The sequence below is a fragment of the Triticum dicoccoides genome, chromosome 5A (assembly GCF_002162155.2).
Source record: "Triticum dicoccoides isolate Atlit2015 ecotype Zavitan chromosome 5A, WEW_v2.0, whole genome shotgun sequence".
In the NCBI taxonomy this organism is placed as follows: Eukaryota; Viridiplantae; Streptophyta; class Magnoliopsida; order Poales; family Poaceae; genus Triticum; species Triticum dicoccoides.
The window spans coordinates 67,383,530-67,405,950 of record NC_041388.1 but is presented as its reverse complement, the minus strand read 5'-3'; the positions used below and the strand labels follow the sequence as shown (position 1 = coordinate 67,405,950).

The 22,421-nt window shown below is 44.1% G+C and overlaps 3 protein-coding genes across 5 annotated transcripts in view; all 3 read left to right on the top strand.

The window, feature by feature from the left end:
• Positions 1–6,867, top strand: part of LOC119299354 (protein DA1-related 1-like) — an 8,326-nt gene extending 1,459 nt beyond the window's left edge. The window contains exons 1-13 of one of the 2 annotated variants that reach the window (XM_037576588.1): positions 1,496–1,747; positions 2,313–2,463; positions 2,752–2,890; positions 3,121–3,211; positions 3,414–3,579; positions 4,075–4,195; positions 4,274–4,357; positions 4,490–4,609; positions 5,251–5,463; positions 5,548–5,607; positions 5,710–5,828; positions 6,067–6,125; positions 6,212–6,867. In XM_037576588.1, coding sequence (XP_037432485.1) covers positions 2,789–2,890; positions 3,121–3,211; positions 3,414–3,579; positions 4,075–4,195; positions 4,274–4,357; positions 4,490–4,609; positions 5,251–5,463; positions 5,548–5,607; positions 5,710–5,828; positions 6,067–6,125; positions 6,212–6,543 — 1,467 coding nt within the window. In that variant the 5' untranslated portion in view covers positions 1,496–1,747; positions 2,313–2,463; positions 2,752–2,788 and the 3' untranslated portion in view covers positions 6,544–6,867. Of the gene's footprint in view, positions 1–1,495; positions 1,748–2,312; positions 2,464–2,751; positions 2,891–3,120; positions 3,212–3,413; positions 3,580–4,074; positions 4,196–4,273; positions 4,358–4,489; positions 4,610–5,250; positions 5,464–5,547; positions 5,608–5,709; positions 5,829–6,066; positions 6,126–6,211 lie in introns of those variants that run through there. The other variant, XM_037576589.1, reaches the window with a different exon arrangement.
• Positions 6,868–7,434: 567 nt separating this feature from the next.
• Positions 7,435–13,894, top strand: LOC119299352 (phosphatidylinositol-glycan biosynthesis class X protein-like). 2 transcript variants are annotated; one of them, XM_037576586.1, is made up of 4 exons: positions 7,435–7,693; positions 8,162–8,528; positions 8,609–8,763; positions 13,099–13,894. In XM_037576586.1, exons 1-4 carry the CDS (start codon positions 7,607–7,609, stop codon positions 13,351–13,353), a joined length of 864 nt encoding a protein of 287 aa, XP_037432483.1. In that variant the 5' UTR covers positions 7,435–7,606; the 3' UTR covers positions 13,354–13,894. The 2 variants fall into 2 exon arrangements, with proteins under 2 accessions (XP_037432483.1, XP_037432484.1); XM_037576587.1 differs by lacking the exon at positions 7,435–7,693 and adding an exon at positions 7,734–7,902.
• Positions 13,895–17,035: 3,141 nt separating this feature from the next.
• Positions 17,036–22,202, top strand: LOC119299351 (calcineurin B-like protein 2). Its single transcript, XM_037576585.1, has 9 exons — positions 17,036–17,322; positions 17,442–17,655; positions 17,766–17,848; positions 18,014–18,073; positions 19,470–19,578; positions 19,856–19,908; positions 20,583–20,663; positions 20,929–21,041; positions 21,720–22,202. Exons 2-9 carry the CDS (start codon positions 17,535–17,537, stop codon positions 21,775–21,777), a joined length of 678 nt encoding a protein of 225 aa, XP_037432482.1. The 5' UTR covers positions 17,036–17,322; positions 17,442–17,534; the 3' UTR covers positions 21,778–22,202.
• The last annotated feature ends 219 nt before the right edge of the window (positions 22,203–22,421 follow it).

The following is a 22,421-nucleotide window of genomic DNA, read 5'->3' as shown; positions in this document are numbered from 1 at the left end:
CTCTGGTTTAGTTGCAATATGTTGGACCATGTAGAAAACAAGAAATACAACCTTTGGGGGGGGGGGGTCCTGACGGCAAAGTTGTTGTGATTTATAAACTTGGCATAATTTGAATGATGAGAGTATATTGCGGAGAAGCCAAGAGCAAGGAAAAGAAAGAAGGGATTGAGAAGATTAAAAAATCTTTGGGGTAACCTATTAAAAATAGTCAAGGGTGGAATCCAAGAGTATTGAGGATTACATTGTGGTGTGTAATGTTGGCCGAAGTCTTGCAAAAATTCCTTTTTCATGCCAAAATTGCAAAAATTCCATGGTTGCTCTTATATTCAAGGTTGCACAATGATTTGTTGGTAAAACTTGCTATGCTGGCTGCAGATTAATATTATAGATGTGTGTGATGTATTTTTTAAACCTGCGGGAGGGCAACATTGCCCCTTTTCATTTTACTGTCTATTTTTTATTGATTTATATTGAAAACTTTGCGAGTTTGGTATTTTCTATAGTGCAAACAAACGAGGAGGCTAGTTTTTTTAAATGTTGACCATTTAAAACTTTGGCACATGCAAAAGTATATTTGTTCAAGCTTGCAAGAATACCAGCACTGTATTTGTCTTTGTATTTTTTGTGTTTATATATATATATATATATATATTATAAACTAAAATTATAATAAAAAAATCACATATTAGGGAGAACAAGAAATTACATTAGTGACATTTACAAATTAAACATATTCGCAAATTCATTTTTTAAAATGAAGCACGCCTTATATTTTGAGACATTTTCAAATTAAACAATTAGTCGTGTTATTTAGTACTACTCTCTCTGTTTTAAAATAATTGAAGTTTCAGATTTTCTTCAAAGTCAAACTTCATTACGTTTGACCAAGTCTATATAGAAACAAGTTAGCATCTACAACACCAAATTTTCCTGAACCAATTCATTATGAAATATATTTTCAGATCATATAGACTTGATATTGTAGATGTTTATAGATTTTTTTCAGTCTTGGTCAAAAAGAAAGTTTGATTTGGCACAATCCTAAAAATTGAATTATTTTTAAAACGAGGGAGTGGTTGCCTTTGCTTTCTATTGGTCTTGTACAAAAAAAGGGAGTAGTAATAAACTGCTCAAGCGTGACCGCGTTGGGAAGGAAAAAAACAAGTCAACCAGCGGCCACTCTGCCACTCCGCCTCCTCTCACCTCCCCGTCCCTCCTCCGGGCGGATTCCCTCTCCCTCTCGGCATGACGCCCGCGGCGCGTTCGACGGAATGCGCCGCCGCGCACCGCCCATGTGGGCGTGGGCGCCTCCCGTCCCGTGCCACCCGCCGCGCGCACGAGCGCGCGAGCAAGACGTCGCTGTGCCAGCTGCGCGGCGCCGCGCTGGGCGGGGATGGGGGTGGCGCGAGGCGGACGTCACCTCCCCTCCTCCCTTTTTGACCCGGGCAACCTCCTCCACCTCCACCACCACCTCCGCTCCCTTCCCGTCCATGTCACGCATTTGTTCCCTTTTGCTCCCACCCCGCTTGTCCTCTTCCCCCGCCCCGGCCGCCTACTGGTCGCCCGCTCTCGCGTCTCTCTCGCGGCCTCTCCTCTCTTTATCCCCCCTCCCCGCGGGCGCCGTCGAGCGCAAGACACCGGTGGCTCGCCCGTCTCTCCGGTAGTTAGTTGGCCCCCCTTCTTGGCGATCGAGCCGGCAGAATCCGACGCTCTTTCTTTCCCGGGTTCCTCGGCGTCGAGTCCAAAGGTAGTTCGCTGAACTGTTCAGGTTTTTGTGGCTCCGGCGCTGTTCCGCGATGGGGCTTACTGATTAGATTATGTTGGTCTTCTTCTTTGATCTGGTGTCCGAGCTTTGATCTCAGTTGTTCTTGATTTTCTTGTTGTTCAGTCCAAAATTCGAATTGCCCTCTGTTCGTCTCAGAAGTTTTGCTTCCAATTTGGGCATGTTTCTCTCTGCTAGAATTTAATTTGGCCTTCGACCCTCGGATTCGATCGAATTGACAAGTGATAAGCAAAATCCAGTTGATTCTGATACCACCTTCTGGTGATCTGATCACAAGAGTATTTTCTCTGTCTAATCATGCTACCCCTTTCACCAGTAATGTAGAAACATGGGCTCACCGATGATTGCGAATCTTGCCGGATAATTTGGTTGCCACTTGCTAGTGATCATGTCACTGTGTGGTCCTAATGGCCTATAATACTTAGAGAAATGCACCTGTCTTTTTGTCTGATTGTATGACCATTGGTTGCTCTTATTGATCACAAAGAATATTTTCTTTCTCATTGAATAATTTCTTCCCCCCTGTTAGGTGACTTGTGAAGAAAAATATCAGGTCATCACCTAACGTGCTTGGAGTATGATCTGGGTTGGCCTCACTCACTGCCAAGGAGTCTAAATAGCTGGTTTTGGAGCACTGCACCAGCATTTTGCTTAAGTGAAAGTTCTCAGAGGTTTTCCAGGTATGTCAAATGTAACTGATACAGAGTTGCTCTGCTGCATTCTGTTTGTTATTGTTCTTGTTATTTTGTTCTTGTTTCCTCGTGGGAATTCAGACCGAAACTTGTTATTGAACTCGTGGTGCGGTTCGTCACCGATAACTTCTGTTCGATGTGGCTCGTATCATAATGCATAGATGCTAGCCTTGTCTTACTGAAGTCAAGATCTGCCACTGCAACGCAAATTAATGCACGTCATTATGAAGGTCTCAACAAGTTCTGTTTCTGAATTCACCCTGTTCCCGGTTGCAGGCTCAAAGAAATTTGATCCTCATATAAGCTCCAGATCATGGGTTGGTTAAACAAAATATTTAAAGGCTCAGTAAACAGAGTTTCAAGGGGTCATTATGATGGCCACTGGCATGAAGGCAACCAATCTGAGCATACCAGAGTTAGCTTCTTGTCATTTACTTCACTATCTATCCATATGCATATACTTCCCAGTCATTTATCCTTTCTACTTTTATTGTAGCTAGTTCTTTCTTGTTCATAACCTGTCTACACAAGGAAGCATAGACACATTTGATAGAAGTTTAAACAAGCTAGTTATGAACATATTGAATGCATATTCCTGTTATAACAAAGAATGGCTATTCAAGTTGCTCGTCATGATTGATGTAGGATGCATATGATGAGAGCGACAGTGAAGATATAGCTCGTGCTATTGCATTATCCTTAGCAGAGCAAGATCCGAATAAGGGAAAGGCTATTGGTTAGTATTATCCAAGCCATTCTTATCCTCTTGCCTCTTTGTGCATTCTATTTGTTATTGACTATTCTTGTCTTATATTATGAATAAATATAATCTCCTTGGGGGCAGTGACCGCCGATATGGAAATCTAGTACAGTCAGTTACTGAGTAAAAGTTGTTCCTTTTTTTTCTTTACAATTTTCATAAGTTTATTTTAATGCAGATCCTGATTATAGTTTGGAGGAAGATGAGCAACTTGCACGGGCTCTCCAGGAGAGCCTTAATACCGAGTCTCCTCCTCGTCAAAATGCTCCTGTTGAGAATGTTCCATCAGAGAGTATCCCAGCAAGGGAGCCACATCAGCCTGTCTTACCCTCAAGTGGATTCAGGTGACTACTGGATGCTACAGTTTGTTGGATATTTCAATTTTTTAAGCAATGTTGTAATTTTAAATATCATAAGTTGTTTTCCGTTTGTTTTCTCAACACGTGTTCTATTCGGAAATATTCTTGGTATGTAGTATGTTTCTTCACCTGATACACTGTGAGCCCCTTTCTCCTTTTGGAAGCTCAAAAGTGCTGATTTGGTGATTGAATCGAACATAAATGGTGAAAGGAAAGTAAGTCATAACGAGGGTCAGTCCTTGGTACTTTCTATCAGCTTGCAGGTTTCATGAAATTGCGGAATGGTTAGCTCTACACATATGCTAGCATTTCTCATAAAGCACAGCATGATTAGCTCCATAGTATGCAAATTGGCTATCTCATCTTTTTGACTTGTTACAAGCACCATCACACTAACAGTAGTTTGGATGCCGATCTTAACTTGATCAGAAGAACCTACTATTGTGTGCTTCTATTCATAGCTGTTTCTTACTTGTGTAGGACTTGTGCTGGATGCAGAAAGCCAATTGGTCATGGGCGTTTTCTTAGTTGTATGGATGAAGTTTGGCATCCTCAGTGCTTCAAATGTTATGCTTGCAATAAGCCCATATCAGAGTATGAGGTATAGAAGCCTACTATATCACCACGTGCCATGCTTCAATTAGATTAAATAATTGATGCTAATCTTTTTACTGTGTAGTTCGCCATGCATGAAGACCAGCCATACCACAAATCCTGCTATAAAGATTTTTTTCATCCAAAATGTGATGTCTGCAAGAACTTTGTGAGTGTTTGCCATCCATGTTTATGGATAATCATTCAATTATTTTCTTGAGAAAACGAGCATGAAAGTGTTGGCTAGAGTTAAATTCTTGATCTGGGCATTGAATCGTGGTTATTGCATTTTCTTCCCCAGATTCCGACAAATAAGAATGGCCTGATCGAATACCGAGCACATCCTTTTTGGATGCAAAAGTACTGCCCTTCCCATGAAGATGATGGCACTCCTAGGTGTTGCAGCTGTGAAAGAATGGAGGTAAATAAGGATTTTATAACCAACCAGACCAATTCGTCCAGGTTGACTGGTTCCTGTTACTGGAAGTAACCAGAAAATTTTCATTAAAATTTGGAAAATAGTGAAGGTTAAATAATTTTTTTCCTCTGAGAAGACGCAAAAGCTTTTGTGTTGATGCATTGATAGAAAGGACCAAATACATGCATAAGAGATAAGACTAGGCAAATGCAACTAAGCGCCCCATCAACAAGGCAACACCTGATTAGACGGCCATTACAAGATGCCTCAACAACAAAACACTAGCAATCAAAATAATGTTCTTGGTGCCAGTATAATGGCTCATTATCAGTGTTAATGGGTGAGAAAAAGGTAGAACAATCAACATTGTAAATAAATGACTTATTATCATTTCGGTTCTGAACATTGACCTGCGATTTTTATTGCCAGGATCTTGAAACTCTGGCTTGATATAATGCTTGATAGAAGCTTATCTAACAAACTAATAAACAGAAAGTATGCTGTATTATTTGTTCCAATTAATTCTACAATTACTCCTTTTCTTATAGTGATGTATTCCTCATATGCTTAGCTATCTGTGATTATTTTTCTTTGACTTTGAAGATTATCTAGAGTAATTTGTTTCGTTTCATCCTGAAATTCAGCCAACGGACATCAAATATATTACATTAGACGATGGGAGGAAACTGTGCTTGGAATGTCTCACTTCTGCAACAATGGACTCTCCTGAATGCCAACACCTTTACATGGACATTCAAGAATTTTTTGAAGGTTTGAATATGAAAGTAGAACAGCAAGTTCCATTACTTTTGGTTGAGCGTCAGGCTCTGAATGAAGCATTGGAAGCTGAGAAAAGTGTAAGTAGGATGATAATCTGGTTATTTTGCAGACAATGCTTTGTATACTCCCAACTTATCTGTTCTTATTTTCTTTCATCTCAGGGACATCACCTTCCTGAAACCAGAGGTCTATGCCTTTCTGAAGAACAAATTGTCAGAACTGTAAGTTTCTAAATGCTGCCATCTTATTGAATTTATTTGATTGCAGGCATGTGCAGATTTTACAGTCTGCAATTGCATGTACTGACAATTTAATGCATCCAGATCTTAAAAAGACCAACAATTGGACCAGGAAACAGAATTATGGATATGATTACAGGACCATACAAGCTGGTCCGACGGTGTGAAGTGACCGCCATCCTAATACTGTATGGTCTACCAAGGTATATTGTTCTAGAATTTATTTCCCCTTGCTATGAACACATACTCCCTCCGTCCCATAATATAAGAACATTTTTGACACTACACTAGTGTCAAAAACGTTCTTATATTATGGGACAGAGGGAGTACTAGATTGTTGTTCTTAAGGACCTACTTATTCGAAAGTCATTATCTGTCATGAAGTTCTTTTGTATGGATTGTATCTAGATAGATTTCCTTATTAGTTTAGTTGTCATCCAGATTGCAAACTGGCTCCATCCTTGCTCACGAGATGATGCACGCATATCTTCGCCTTAAAGGTACATGTAGTCATGCTCACAAATTTGTAGTTGGATTCACTTGCATCTGCATCCTATTCTCAGCGTCGCCTTCTTTCTTTCTGCAGGATACAGATCTCTTAGCCCTCAGGTTGAAGAAGGCATCTGTCAAGTCCTATCCCACCTGTGGCTTGAGTCTGAAATCATCGCCGGTGCTAGTGGCAACACTGCTTCCAGTTCGGCATCATCATCGTCTTCGTCGGCAGCTCCTACCTCTTCAAAGAAGGGAGCGAAGACAGAATTTGAGAAGAAACTCGGGGCGTTCATCAAGAATCAGATCGAAACAGATTCATCCGTGGAATATGGGGATGGTTTTCGGGCAGGCATTCAGGCAGTTGAACAATATGGCTTGAGAAGCACCCTTGATCATATGAGGCTGACAGGGTCTTTTCCTTATTGATGATCATTCAAGTAAAGAGAAGGACATTACTCCGATTTGTGAACATGGCTGCATATTTTGGAGGTTATTGGTGGAATTAGATGCATCATATATATACAACAGGATAAGATTAGTTTACAGTAAAGTAATAAGAAGAGAAAGAAAGATTATCCGTATAGATATTTGCAAATTTTCCTGTTGTCTGTGAAATAATACATGTAAGTCTTAAGATATAGAGGTACTATAGTTGTTTTTCACATTGCCAGTATACAGGGCAAACTTTGCTGAACATATCTTACATACAGGAGTACAACATTTGGATAAGTTGTGGGGAAAATGTTCTTATCAACTGCGTGCTCATTTTTGTTTCACTATGAGCAAGTGCTTACGCCCTATTCATAAGTTCTCAAGGGCACCGAGATACACCGTACACGAGTGGATTTTGCGCACTATTCATAAGTTCTCAAGGGCACCGACGAACGTGCCATACACAAAGTGTTCGTTCCATCATACTCCCTTGGTTTCAAATTTAAACTAAAACCACGACAAGTATTTTGAAACGGAGGGAGTCGCCCATAGTGTAGGTTAAATTAGGAACATTCATTTCTTTGTCAACGTTCGACAAGATCTTTATATCCCTTGTCTGATCAAATGGTTCTTCGTAGTTTGTAGTGATTTAGAAATGGTCATCTGGGAAATACTAATATTTTTGTTTTCAAGCGTGTTGGCTCAACGAGATGAAAAACGGAATGGAGAAGACCAAATTGATGAATTTGATGGTTTGTAATTAAGCTGGTGATGACTCTCTGATCATGTATGCAAAATTCCATCATACAACATGCTCATAGGGACTAGTTTGTGAAAAAAAACATGTTTCAACGTCACGCATAGATCCCTGCATCTTCATGCCTCGGAGGCTTGGAAGAAAGAAGGGGAAGGGAGAAGGAAGAGGCACACGCCCCAGATCGCCTCCACAGAAGAAAATCCGGTACGCGAGGCCGCAGCCGTACGCACCCACAACCCGTCCGGCCGCGCCCTTCCCCGGCCGCTTCTGGCTCCTCTTCCATTCTTCCCTTCCATCTCCATGGCCGTGGGGAGTGGGCCGTGCTTGCTCGCCGTGGCGCTTCTCGCCGCCGCTTGGATCTCCGACGCTTCGTCATCGGATAAGCAGGTGCGTGGGGGTTGGAACGGATTCGCCTGGACCCTTGAGCGTGTGTACTAACATTTTTGTGCGATTTTCTGCGGAATCTGCAACCCGACCAAGTTTTGGGCATGCTGCTGCCTGCTGGGGTTGGCCGGGGCTTGTGGTGCCCGTACGATGTGTAGCTCGACAAGAGATGGATTGCGCAACGCTCCCACGCTTCCATGGTCTTGCCATTGGTGATGTAGCCTCACTCAGCCACAAAGCTCAGCACGATATGTGCAGCAGTCATCTCATTTAGATTAAGTTTGCTGCCTGTGAGCTCAGTGGTCTGTTGTAATTAACTGTACCTCGTTTGCAGTTTTTTTAGGAAAATTGTTTGCACATTAGGGCATGCCATACTTTTTAGGTGCCATATTTTGAATTTTGGTGTGCTTTTGTTCCAAGTTGTTAAATACAGTATTTTGTTGACAAGTTTCTGACTCCTGTTCTGAACAGGCAGACAGCAGCCAGCAATATGTCAACTGCATGCCTTGCTCTAGGACGTACATTGCTGACGCATATGTCGATGCCTTGACGAGCCAGCTCTCTGAGCATCGTGAATTGACCGAAGTACGTGATACCGCCGACTTGTGTAAAGGACTTGCTGATGAACTTGATGTGCCTACGCTTTCAGAAGTGAATCGTCAGCTGGTTGGCGAAGGTTCCCACCGCCGCTTGATCTATTCTATCAAATTTGGTAACTCCAAAGATGCCATGGTACAATTCCTTGATGGTTACGATGCCAATCTGGTGATACTTGAAAAGCTCCCGAGTGGTGTATTTGCTGACCCATTTGAGCTGCAGCACTTTGTTGAGCGGAAAGGTGAAACCAAACTCTGAGCTGGCCAATCAACTATGGTACTACTCATTTGCGTCATGTTCACTTTCATTTTTGTTGTGCAGTTTTTCTCGATGTTGCTGTTTTTGGAGACACGAACCTTGAACTGCCCTCCGCTCTGTCCAACCGGTCAGCTGTTGAGATTCATTTTGATCTCAAGCCAAGCACATCGATGGACTATAACCTTGTAATAGAGCTTCCTCTCCATGCTAGATATCCAGTAAGTTTATTTTTCTTCTCAAACATGCATCTGTACGTGTTTGGCAGGCCACCAACCCGAAGCATAGGTCAAACAAAAACTAAATGAAACAAAAACAAGAGAAAGGAAAGAAGCTAAACTAACTACAAAACTGTCAAGGCTGCAAGATGAAAGGGTGCCATCAGGAGGCCCATTAAATTTCCAATTTTGAAATAAGCTATATGTGCTAACAAACAGCCAACTTGATCTATTTGGTCCTTGCTGTCCGCAAATGCGCATGCTTCTTATACGGGAAGTGATCATAAAAGAGGTATCACTAATATTGTGTTCTCAATTTGGGTAAACTAGTTCCTGTAGATATTTGAAGTACTGGACAGTGTTCTGGTGGTTATATGCATATTATATCCCTGATGGATATTGAACAACGCATCCTCTTGGTAGAAACTAGGGTTCTACTGGGTCTAGGGCGGAGATTGTAGGGGAAGGAGGGGGCTGGACGTGGGCGATCTCGCGGTCGCTGGCGGCTGGGCACCGTCGTGCGCGAGGGAAGAGGCGGCGGCGTTGGCAGGAGGCGGCTAGGGTTAGGTTCCCGTCTCCCTTCGGGAAGCCGAGCAAATAATGATTGCTTCTTGCTTAATCTCAAAACGGGTCCTTACATGAGTTTATATAATCCTCCTAATGATATAATTGGGCTAAGCCCCTAACACAATAAGATAACTGGGCCAGGCCCCTAACTGCCTGGCTGTAATATATGCCGCTCATAACATTTCTCCCCGCCTACACAAACAGCTCGTCCTCGAGCTGGAAGGCGGGAAAGCGCTTTGCGGAACTCCTCGAGGTGATCAGCCGTCACCAAACACCTCCGCGGCAACTGGGGCGTGCAGGTCACTGAACCCGGCGGCGGCGGCTTCCTCCTCCATGTAGTCCGCAACCTCCAGGTAGAAGAAACGCGGGCAGACGTGGTCGGGCACGTAGGGCTCGTCGCAGTTGAAGCACAACCCTTGGCGGCGACGCTCGAGCAGCTCGGCCGAGGTGAGCCGGCGGAACGGGCGCGCCGCGGTCGCGGTGAGGGGTGCCGCGGAAGCCTGAGCAGGCCGACCCTGCGCGGGAACATCCGGCCAGGGTGGCGACCTAGCGGCCCTGGACGGTGATGCCTGCTGGATGGCCACCGCGCGGCGCTCGAACGCGTGTGCGTAATACATGGCCGTCTGAAGGTCCTGGGGTCCCTGCAGTTCCACGTCCACGCGGATATGATCTGGCAGACCGCCAACGAAGAGCTCGGCCCGCCGGCAAGCCGTCACGTCGGGCGTGTGGCACGCCAGGGCCTGAAAGTGGTCGGTGAAGTCCTGCACCGTAGAGGTGAAGGGGAGGCGGCCCAACTCCGCCAGCCGGCTCCTGCGTATCGGTGGTCCGAAGCGAAGGAGGCAGAGCTCGCGAAAACGCTCCCATGGGGGCATGCCGCCCTCGTCCTGCTCGAGGGTGTAGTACCACGTCTGTGCGGCGCCAGGGAGGTGATAAGAGGCGAGCCAGGTGCGGTCCGACACGAGTGTCCGTTGCCCCCGGAAGAACTGCTCGCATTGGTTGAGCCGGTTGAGGGGGTCCTTGGTGCCGTCGTAGGTGGCGAAGTCAAGCTTGGCGAAGCGCGGCGGGGTCAGAGTCGGACCCCCGTGGGCGTGCGGCTCGGCGGTACGGGGCAGCGAAGAGGATGATGCCGGGTCGGTGGGCACCGGGGGTCCCCCGTGAAACAACGGTCCTGCGAGGCCAGCGTAGGCACCCGCGGAGCCGGAGGGCCCGCCGTACTGCAGGGTGGGCGCCGGTTGTTCCCCGGCCATAGTGTAGACCGGTTGTGGCGTCGACCCGGCCAACCAGGCCGGAAGCGGTGACGGTGAGGGTGGGAACCGGACCTGCTGGATCGGAACGCCCGCTGGCGCGGTCGTCGCCGGCCCGGTGCTGAGCGGCGGGGGTGCCTGGGGCTGCAGCAGCTGCTGCATGGGCGCGACGGACGCGGCGGGATGAAGCTGCAGCTGCTGCTGCATGTGGGCGATGGGCGTGGCGGGAGCCGCAAGGGCCGTCGATGGCCACTACGGCCAGATGGGGGTGGTGGCGGGGGGCGGCGGCAGCAGCAGCGGCTGCTGCATGGGGGGCGTCATGAGAACCGGCGACGGCCATTGCGGGGTGGTGGCGGGCGGCGGCTGCAGCGGCAGCTGGGGCTGCAGCGAACGGCGCGGAGACCGCCGAGTGCGGCGAGTACCACGGCAGGGCTGGCGGACCGGTGGCGGCAGGGGTGACGGAGGCCTGTAGGGGCTGGCCAAGTACAGCCGGATCTCCCGGACCGCTGTGACGAGGGCGTGGAGGACCCCGGTGACCTCCTCCGGGGTGTAGATGGCGGCGGGCGGCGCGGTGGAGGGCGCCGACAGCTGGGCGGTGGGGGCGCCGGAGGTGGGGACCAGCGGCTCGGGTGGGGAGGACAGCGGCGTGGTGGAGAGGGTCAGCGGCGTGGTGGAGAGGATTGGCGGCGCGGTGGTGATGGGCAGCGGCGAGGTGGGCAGCGATGGGGTGGGTGGTGGTGCAGACATGATCGGAACTGAGCTATCTGATACTCCCTCCGTCCGAAAAAGTTTGTCCTTCAAATGAATGTATCTAGCACTAAGTTAGTGCTAGGTACATCCATTTGAGGAGCAAGCTTGGGACAAGCTTTTCCGGACGGAGGGAGTACCAAATTGGTAGAAACTAGGGTTCTACTGGGTCTAGGGCGGAGATTGTAGGGGAAGGAGGGGGCTGGACGTGGGCGATCTCGCGGTCGCCGGCGGCTGGGCACCGTCGTGCGCGAGGGAAGAGGCGGCGGCGTTGGCAGGAGGCGGCTAGGGTTAGGTTCCCGTCTCCCTTCGGGAAGCCGAGCAAATAATGATTGCTTCTTGCTTAATCTCAAAACGGGTCCTTACATGAGTTTATATAATCCTCCTAATGATATAATTGGGCTAAGCCCCTAACACAATAAGATAACTGGGCCAGGCCCCTAACTGCCTGGCTGTAATATATGCCGCTCATAACACCTCTCAACATACGAAACACTTATTTTGGGTCAGGTTGACCCACAATAATGGAAGGCTTGGCATGTGTTTATTGCAGAACATTCAAGTAAAAAATATTGAGCAGAGATAGGAAAAAATCTTGCAACTTCATTTCTGTTTAGTTTTGCTCTAGGTCACCATCTTACAAATATTGAGTAGAGATAGGAAGGCTTGGCACGTGTTTAACAAGTAACAAATGTACATTAAAAGGTTTCTAAAGTTTTCCATAAGAATATTAAAACTGGCGAATAGTGGCGGAGATGGACTACATCTGGCAAATTTAATTTTCTGATAAACTGCATGCGACAATAAATTTACTTCAGCTATACAGTCAACAAAGACAGGGAGAAATGAGGAAGACAAATAAGACGAATGCATAAAATCACTATTCATTGTACATTTGTGTGTTTTGGCTTTCATCTCTGTAGGTTGAGTTTAATATTATCCTGCTTACATAAATTGTACACACCTCTGAGAAAATATGGAAGGTTGAATGGTGTCAAGGGATTGAGTAAAACAAGGGTAACTGCAGTTATGTGATCATAAAGTGTAGCTAGTGAAATAGAAACCAAGTTATTTCAGTACATTTGATTTACCTTTTCTAGGGAACACACTGACTTTAAATATGCAATGTACATACTTGCATCTGGAATGCCCTACAATGCGTTGGAGAGATTATTGGATGCTCCAGGAAATAACGAGAAAAGCAAAGAAAGCTACATTTGTGGTGGTGGCCAAATACCCCACCCTACATTTGAATCTTCTAGCTTGCGGCCTGGAAACATGCCTGAGATATATGTGGTGTCATGAAAGTTCTGCCTCATTGTCCTGTTTATTTATGTTTGCCCTTCATTTGTTCTAGAAGGTGGATGTCCATAACAGTTGGACTTGTACATTAATATTCTAAATATTTTTCCTTTTAAGGCTTTATCATGGTCAACTTCTCGTACATATATTTAGAATAAACAATTTCAAAGCTTATAAAAAAAATACCTGGGTCTTACTTATTTGATTCTTTGTTGAAATATCTCTGAAATAACTCCTAGCAGGCTATTTCTTTTTGAAAACTCGGCCCTAGCAGACTATTCACTATCATGTTTAAGATTCTATCATCTAGCCCTGCTTTATGTATTATCCTGTATTCATGGTCAGCTTCTCATGTGTAGATTTGGTATAAACAATTTTCAATCTCGTTAAATACGTGCGGGCTTTCAGTTTTTTTGCTTCCTTAATAGTAGAACGCTTCTGAAGAAAACCCCTAGCTGATTGCCGTATTTGTTTGCAGCCTCTTGATGCCAGCGGTTACGCAACGGTTGAGTTCGGCAGCCCAGACCTGCTCCTCCGTTACAGGAGAAAGGAAACCCGTCCTGATCCCTGTGTGTGGGCCCTCCAGAATCTCCACGCCACGCCTGTGGAGAAAGCCGCATGGCGCATACCCTGTGGCGACGAAGCGCACACGGGATTTGTATCTAGCCTCACTTTCATTTCAGCTCTGGTTTGCTCCATGTCCATAGTCTTAGCAGCTTCCCTAACTCCTTGATACAAGTACCGGAAACGCAGGACACGGTGCAATTGATATAGTCAGCAGAAATGCCTTTTTTGTCGCAAGACTTATGCACATCATTTCGTGCGTACTTTTACGCGTCATTTGCAAAAAGAAAAAGGATGAAAAATTCAATTTCGTATTCGGGACGTGATCCAGATCTGAAATTCTGAAGCCACACTGTTCCGTGATACCATATCTTTGAGGAAGCCAGGTAGAGGCAGTTGAAGAGCGTCAGCTGCATGATTGGTGTGACCTTGTCCTGTTGTCACTGCACGCTTATAACTAACCGACGGGCAGAGGAAGGGGGGTCGTCCTGGAAGAAGAATAAGAGGATGTGTTGCAGGCTGAAGCGAGCACTTGTGCTGAGTGGATCCGCTGGACAGGGCCTCCATGAAGCCTCTCTGCACTTCACCTGATCACCTCCCTTATTTTACTACTTGTGCCGAGGGCTTCTTCTATTATATATTTATATAAAGGGATCTTGTATGACTTTCCAAGCGATTTTCCGGTATAAAGATTGTTTGATCTTTTAAGATTTGAAACTCTTGCATTTCGCCTGCCGGGCACTTTTCACCTAATGCCAATTTTTCTTTTTAAAAACAGGTGATTTCCTATATCGTTTCTTTGGTGCAATCAATGGTGTCCTATCATGTAGGATGAACCGACAGCGATGAAATCACTTATTTTTTTCATCATGTTCTTATGTCATTAGAATCTCGTGAATCAAAGAGTCCACAAGATACGTAACCCTGCGAATCAGATGGTCCACACGATGCAGACTCATCGAATCAAAGGTGTCCACACAAGATATGAATTGTGATATGCGCAGTGGCGGGTCGCGGTCACAGCAGTAATCTCCACGTCGGTCAGGTTCATCGTCCGCCTCGCTGAGTGCTGCTTCGCCTTGGACCGGTGAATGCCGTCGCTGTTATTCTACATACATGGCTGAGGCCATGGATGGGGACCTCGCTGACACGGCGCACCCGTGGCCTGTGTGGACTAGATCGGCTGTCCATTTGCCGCGGCCAGTATCAACTTCGCCTTATATTTGGTGTCGACAGCGCAAGGGCAAGGCGTGAAGATCCAAAAGACTGGCGAGGCGGATTGGTGTGACCGTGGTTCCAAGTCATCAAGAATATCAAACATGTAATAAAATAGACTAATCCGAAAGCTTCTGAAGAGCCGCATCAGGTTGCTGAACAGTAATACTACATCATTGGCATACTATAGACAAGAAGGACTGAGACAACACCAGAATTAAATCTACGGTTTTGCTAAAGCACATCTAGATGTGCTATAAGTATTGCACATCTAAGTCCTATATCATTGATCTTACGTTGAGATTTGTATGGATATTTTTTTTCTCTTTGTGCTTGATTCACTCACTTAAATATGCAATAACCAGAGCACATCTAGATGTGCCCTAGACACTCCCTTAAATCTATTATTACTACAGAGGAAGTAACATACTAAGCTCTCTAGTTTGAGTGCAGCGTTTCGGTGCCCAGACTCATCTGCACCCGAAAAAAAAATCACAAAAAATTCAATATTTTTTTGCATGGTAGACAATTTATCACGTGAGGTCCACTCCAAATTTTGGATCATTTGAACTTCTGAGAAGCTCGCAGCAAAAAAGATAAATCAGGTCAGAACAGTGCTTGAACAGTAAACATGTTTTACAGACCCTGAATTTGTCTTTTTTTGCCGAGAGCTGCTCAGATGTCCAAATGATTTGAAAACTGAAGCGTACCTCACGCATCAAATTATCTACCACACAAAAAAATTTGTAAATTTTTGAATTTTTCTAGTATTTGTTTTGATTTTTTTCGTAAAGGCGGGTGTAGCTGAGCCTGGACTCAGAAATGGATTACCGCTCTAGTTTCTTTTTACCACACGACAGGTATTGTCTGCTATGCCAGACTGAAATGCTTGAATGATTCATTGGACATTACATGCAAGATAAGTTAAAAAAAGATTTGAAGCTTTTTATTTTCTGTTAGCGGGAACTCCAGATTTGGAGCCTCCTCATAGAGGGTTGTGGGAGATGCTAGGAGCCCCTCTGTGTGCCGTTGGGCCAGCTAGTTTTCCTGGTTATGAGAAGGTATTGCTTGATTTTTTGTTTTATTTCTATATGTGTTTTTCACCAGTTCAAATAGTTTTTCTTTTGGGTTTTCTTGCCTTTATCTTTTCTTGTTTGTTTTTTTCTTTTATCTTCTCTTTTTATTCTTACATTTTATTTCATTTTCTATGTTTTTCACCGGATTTAATGGGTTTTCTATTGGTTATTTCTTGCCTTTTCTTTTTCTGTTTCTACTTTATATTTTTTGTTTTCTTCTCTTTTTTATTTTACACTTAATAAGTCATAAACATTAATAAAAATATATAAAAAAATTAATTCATGATTATTTTAAAAGTTCACAAATATTTTACAATTTGATATTTTTAATTTAAGAACCTTTTTAAAATTTAAGAACATTGTTTAAATCCATGAATATTTTTAAACTCATGAACATTTTTTTTAAAATCATTTTTGAAAAGTTAAAAATATTAAAACCAAAGATTTTCTGAATAGTGAACTTCTTCGAATAAATAATACAATAGCCTTTTTTTTGGAGCTAGCAATGGAGCGAGTGAAAAACAAAATGACGCGAGCTAGCGGAGCAGCGAGCCAAGCCGAGCGAGCGAGAGCTTCATGCGTGACCCATGTTAGCATGATAGCAGCAATTCAATGGTTTCAATATGAAATAAGATTTCCCAAGGGGCTCACACAACCATCACTTTTAGACGCTACGGCCGAAACGTGCAAGGACTCCATAACCACGCACGTAGCAATATCACTCTCCTCTCATAACAAATATTTGTCCTCAATAGCCTCAACATGATATACAAATGAAAGAAAAACACTGCCACAATATAAATAAAACCAAGCCAATGTGGATAAACCAAAATGAAAACAGTTGGCCGCATAACCCGCTGGAGAAAAAAAAGTTTAATCACACGAGTGGAGAATGGGACGGCAAACCGCACATTAGCATGTAGTCATACATTGAAACTCTATGGCTCGTGGCTATAATCTACATATTTGCTAATTCTCATCTAGATGATAATTAACAAATTCACATCTAACTTGTACATTATTTGATCAATCAAACAGGGAAAAGAAGAAAAGAAAATCCCCACGAATCTCCGGGTAAAATCAAATGATGTGGACGTTAGATGTGACTTTGTTAACTCTCATAGTTAGCCCTACCCCTATAATGTACAACATGGAGTACATGGGACATGAAGAAAAAGGAGAGAAAAAAAGGTCTATGTATCATCTATAAAAAAAACCCAGACAGTATGTAAAATAAGTGATATATTCACTCAATCTCTTTTCAAAAGTTTCCACTGCCTTATCAACAAAATCACCTCTTATAGGCAGACAAGCAAACGGTAGATGGCGACCGAAATAAAAAAATAAAGCGAGTGGCACGGAGACAGGCGTAAAGTATCCCGGGGAACTAAACAGTTGGGCGGCCTCCCTCCCTCGCTCGCTCGCTCGCTCTCCCCCTCCTCCTCCTTCCGGCTTGGCTCCTCTGCTGCGTGCGGTGGCTCGCCGCGGTGGGCCCCACCCCCTGCGAACCCGCAGCCCAATCATGAGCCCGAAATGGCAACGAGGCCCGGACGGGGGGTCGGCGCACCCCAAACGAACCTCCCACTCCCACCCCAGGGAAACAAAACGACGGGGCGGAGACGAGACGCGTCCCGTCCGCGCACGCTACTCGATTGATTGCTTCCTTCCGCCCGCTGCCGCCGCTGCCGCTGCCGCTGCCGCCAGAGCTCCCCCCTCCCTCTCCCCCTCCTCGAATCCCCGGTGCCCTAGCCACCCCGCCGCCCCCCCGCGACGACCACCGGCGGCGAGCGAGAGGGCGGATCGTGCCCCACGCGCCGCTCCTTCCCCTCCCGGAGGGAGACCCCCAGGTACGCCCGTCCGCTCCCCCTTTGCTATAGAGTCCAGAGCCCGGGCGACCGGATCTTCCGCCTCACGACGCGGGTTCAGCGCTGCGGCTGACTGACTGGGTGGTGGTCGACCCGCGCAGGATCGAAGACCGGTCGGCCGCGGAATGGGCGGCCGCGATGACTAGAGGGGGTCCCGCGGGGGCGTTGTTGGCGGAGGTAGCGGAGCGCATACCATGGTGCAGTGTCTCGACGGCGTGAAGCACCTCCTCGCGGTCCTCTTCAAGTGCTGCGACCTCGAGCTCAAGCAGCCGCGGGGGCTCGAGGACCCCCAGGTCCTCGCGCGGGAGACCGTCTGTACGTCCCTCTGCGCTTTTGGTCGCCGTTGTTTTCTGCTTCAATTTCGTGGCGGGGGAACTGAACTGAATTGAGCGCTGAACTGGGTTGGATTTCTGTGCGTGGCGCAGTTAGCGTGAGCGAGGTCGAGGCGCTCTACGAGCTCTTCAAGAAGATAAGCAGCGCCGTGATCGATGACGGGCTGATTAACAAGGTAGGTGGTTGCTGACGAGTGCTTGTTTCGCAGCTCAATTCTGTGTATGTAAGCACTGTAGATTGCGTATCACTGTAGGTTATGTTCTGAGGATTGTATTTAGGTATTGTGAATCATCCGCCGGGTGCTGTGGCTCTGTCGTTCTGATTTATTCGCACTGTGCAGGAGGAGTTCCAATTAGCGCTCTTCAAGACGAGCAAGAAGGAGAGCCTCTTCGCTGATCGTGTAAGTCCGCTTTAGTTCAACGCAGTTGATTGCTGTGTACTGCTGCTTGTCATGATGTTGTCGTTGCATATTTGGTATCAGTATTACTGCCATGCACTTGCTATTTTTAGGGACCTGGTCAAAATCAATGAGATTCAGGGGTTCTTGATTGTTGATGTTGTATCGGCAATTGAACTCTGTTCAATACTTATTGATGCAACACATGCACTAATTGACTCGTAATTATTTTGTGGAAATAGTATGAGTTAGCAGAATTCCGCTGACCCTCGCTTCAGATATTCATGCATCATAGTATTACTCAGCCATTTATGCGTTTCTCGGAGTCCGACTCCGATTTGGCAGGATTTTGGATAGAGCTAATAACATACGAATTCCGATATGGATTCGGAGTATCCGATTCAGCCCATGGCATGGTTTCGCGAGCATTACTATATGATTTTCAGGAGTCTGAAATAGGATCTACCCTTTCTTTCTTGTATTTTCGCTAGACAATTTTCTAAATAATGTCCATCATTGGTTAATCATGTGCGGTCTATGTCTACCTGTTAGCTACCTTCAACCAGTGGTCAAGACAATTTGATCAGACAGTGAATATTTCAAGTATTCACCTTCTGTGGCCCATGGGGTGCCCTTTGTCCTGTCTGTTACTCCACATGCTTCCTTTTTTGCCCAGCTCAGATATTTGTAGGCTTCTCGCTCTTTTACCCTGAGCATGTGTTATCATGCATGCTTGCTTTAAAGCAATACTGTTATATGTCAAGTTTCTTGAATAAAAGAATATAGCAATAACTTTGAGATGATACTCTTCTTACATAATGTACCAGTTTGATGACATATCATAGCTCCTAAAAGTGTGACGTGCATCGCATGCACCAGAGTTAGTTTTTTCCTTGATTCAGCATGTTCATGCAGTATTGTGTTATTTCTAACTGGAAGCTGCATATGTGCATCACTTGACTGATTTGCCCTGTAGTTTATTTTATTATCAGCAGGAATGCCTTGTGTATCTCTTGTCAAAACTCAGTGTGCTTCTATATTTGAGTTGTGATGTGGTTATCCAACATTTGGCTAGTTCTTCATGGTTACTAGACACTGGTGCTAAATGCATAGTCCATAGCTATTTTTTGATACTTGAAGTTTATTCAAATTACATGGCTGTGTTCCTCTGTATGGAAGGTCATCAACTTACCAAGATGGATCTATCAATTTTAGCTGGAGAGTTTCCTTTTGAGAACTTGGAAGCCAAAAATGTTGAGGACCATATTATGTCATTATATGTAAAAGGAACAGCTGCGTGAATATCATTTCTTTTACTATTGCTGCATGAATTGACAAATAGTTTACCTTTTTTACACATTATGTTCTTGTGTTCTTGATATTTTCCCTGCCTGTGCAGGTATTCGATTTGTTCGACACAAAGCACAATGGAATTTTAGGGTTTGAAGAGTTTGCTCGTGCACTCTCAGTGTTTCACCCAAATGCTTCAGTTGAAGAGAAAATTGACTGTGAGTTCATTTATCTTGTAGCTAGAGAATTTGGTTCCCAAATATGCAATTATATCCAGACTCTAGATTGTATCATCATAATGGTGATACCTCTTCAAATATAAATGTATGCAAGGATTCTCACCAACCCTAGTTTAATCATCAATTTCTGGATACTGTACTTGTGTTTGTGGTTAAATAGAGGAATTTAAGGATCTTAATATTTTATGTTATGCTCCTGCCTTGTCACATCCTCTTTATGAGCTGGAAGATCTGAAGTTCATGTCATCTTTTACAGTTTCATTCCAGCTATATGATCTTAAGCAACAAGGCTTCATTGAGAGACAGGAGGTATTGATACTATTTCCAGTGTTGTAACCCGTCAGGTCTAGCATGTTGGCTAAATATATTAGCTTGTACAGCATTGTAAATAATTCAAAATGTTCCTGTATTGTCTCTGATACATGAAATTATGCTTTATTCAAGTTAATGTCTTTTGAACTTGATGGCCTTGTCAGTTATCTTGAGTAGTTATGGTATGGTGACCATGTATGCCCACACAACTGATGATAGGAAGGCCCAGGCTTTCTGATAATCACTGATTGAATGAGGGTTTACAAAGTTATGAAACAATTCTCTGAATGTAGAGGCAGTATCTGGGTAGTGCTGGTTAATGGTTATGCTAAAGTTAAGAGACCAGTAGTTCAATCAGGCTTGTTACTATTTAAAAAAAAGGTGAATTATCAGTCTTGTTCCCAACAGATTGAGGTTTAATTCCTACTCCCTCCGTCCCAAAATATAAGATCATTTTTTAGACTATCATAGTGTCTAAAAAATGATCTTATATTTTGGGACGGAGGGAGTTAACATATTGCAGTTGGCCTTATTGTTGAGATTCAGGAATTATATCGTTTAGCTTTGAAGAACTGCTATTGTATTCTTGAGGCTAAGTTTGTGCAGTGTGTCAATCGTTTGGTTGAGCTTTCTCTGTTTGCTTCATCTTAACGCATATATTTGGTTATCAGGTTAAGCAGATGGTTGTTGCCACACTTGCGGAGTCAGGAATGAATCTGTCTGATGAAATTATAGAGAACATAATTGATAAGGTGTGTTACAGTTGTCCATGATTGTTTTGTTAACCCTTGATTATAGCACGTATTAGGCATTAATTCTCTAACTTGTATTATGTAGTGCTGCAATTCTCGATTCTTGTATATGACAGTTCCACATAGCATTTCTATTATTAAATTGCACGAATACTGTTTTCCTTTCTTTCTTTTTCAATACAAGTATTCCTCATTCCCTGTTTTCCTCCTGTTGCATGATGATTGTAACCCATGTTAAATTTGTTGTTTTTCCCCTCATGATAAGACGTTTGAGGAGGCAGACACAAAGCATGATGGAAAAATTGACAGGGAAGAGTGGCACAATCTGGTTCTTCGACATCCATCTTTACTGAAGAACATGACTCTCCAGTACCTCAAGTAAGATATTTCCTTTTGTTTTTCTATATATGATGGTTCTTTTTATGTGTATCTTCTACTCAGTGCATTTACTTTTAACGGTTTACTGATGCTCGTGGATAAGAATTTATTTCTCAGTTAGTGTCAAGTGACAAAGTTTTTCTTTGATTTTACTCAAGAAATTTAGTTTTTTCTATATGTTGGTTCTTTTTATGTATCTTCCACACCTCAACACAGTGCTCTTCGCTTATGTTTGCCAGTTACCTGCTGCTCTTGAATAAAGATTGATAGAAATTTCATTCTCGATTTAGTGCCAAATTACCATTGAAATATCTTGTAATGTGAAACAGTGTTGTCTGGAGAGTCACATACTTGAGATGTGGTTAATCAAACTTCAGCTGTGTACATGCAAATAGTGCTATTGAGTAAAGCATGTTGGCTCAAGTATTTGGGAATTCATGCACTGTTGATGAACTGCACCAAATTATTTCAAACATGTGTGCTCAGTTAGTGCTTCAGCCTCAAGCAAACCACTGCATGTCGGGAGCCAGAAGGCTACAAGTCTTTAATAGAAAATAGTTAGGTTTTATGTCTTTTATTTTTGTCAAGACAGATTCCTAGACGTGAGCAGTATATGACATATTTCCAGTACCTCTATTCTTTATATAATTCTCAAGCTAACTTTGCCATCGTGAGCAGGGACATCACCACAACATTTCCAAGCTTCGTCTTCCATTCTCAGGTTGACGATACCTGAAATTCTTGCAGTTATTTCGAATCGGAACATCAGAAGATAAGCTTGCGGTAATTTTGTAAAGTTTTGGCATCGGACTGTTTGGAACTTTGGATCGGCAGAGAGCTAGAGGCCTCAGTGCTCTGGAGGATGTTGAATTTGAGAACGCAAATTGTTGTCAAATAACTTTGCTTCTTTCATTTGAAGAATTTAGTATTGTTGGGAGCCTTTGGGTAAGCTGTTATCTCTTATCTGAAGTTCCCAGTTTCTCCTCTTCCCCTCTTTGGTTTTTGGCTGGTTAGCGATCAGGTCCAATCCTCTGGGAATTCTGCTGTGTGTACAAAAATGGAAACAGCCTTGACATTGTTTGTTATCTTTTGCTGGGAAGTTTGTCCATTGCTTTGCAATCTATAGTAAAGTGGAGCAGAAAATGGATTGGATTTTGTTTACCCGTTTCCTCGCATGATTTACATAATGTAAGATGTTTTTTGACACTACACTAGAGTAAAAAAAACGTCTCGCATTATGGGATGGAGGGAGTATTGATCAACCCTTTGTTCATCTTACAGAAATTAGGGTTACAAAATATTCCTCTGTTAGGTCGAGTCGCATTTTATCTTTACCTTAATATTAGGACGGAGGTTTTCATAGTTCTCCTTCTGTCACTC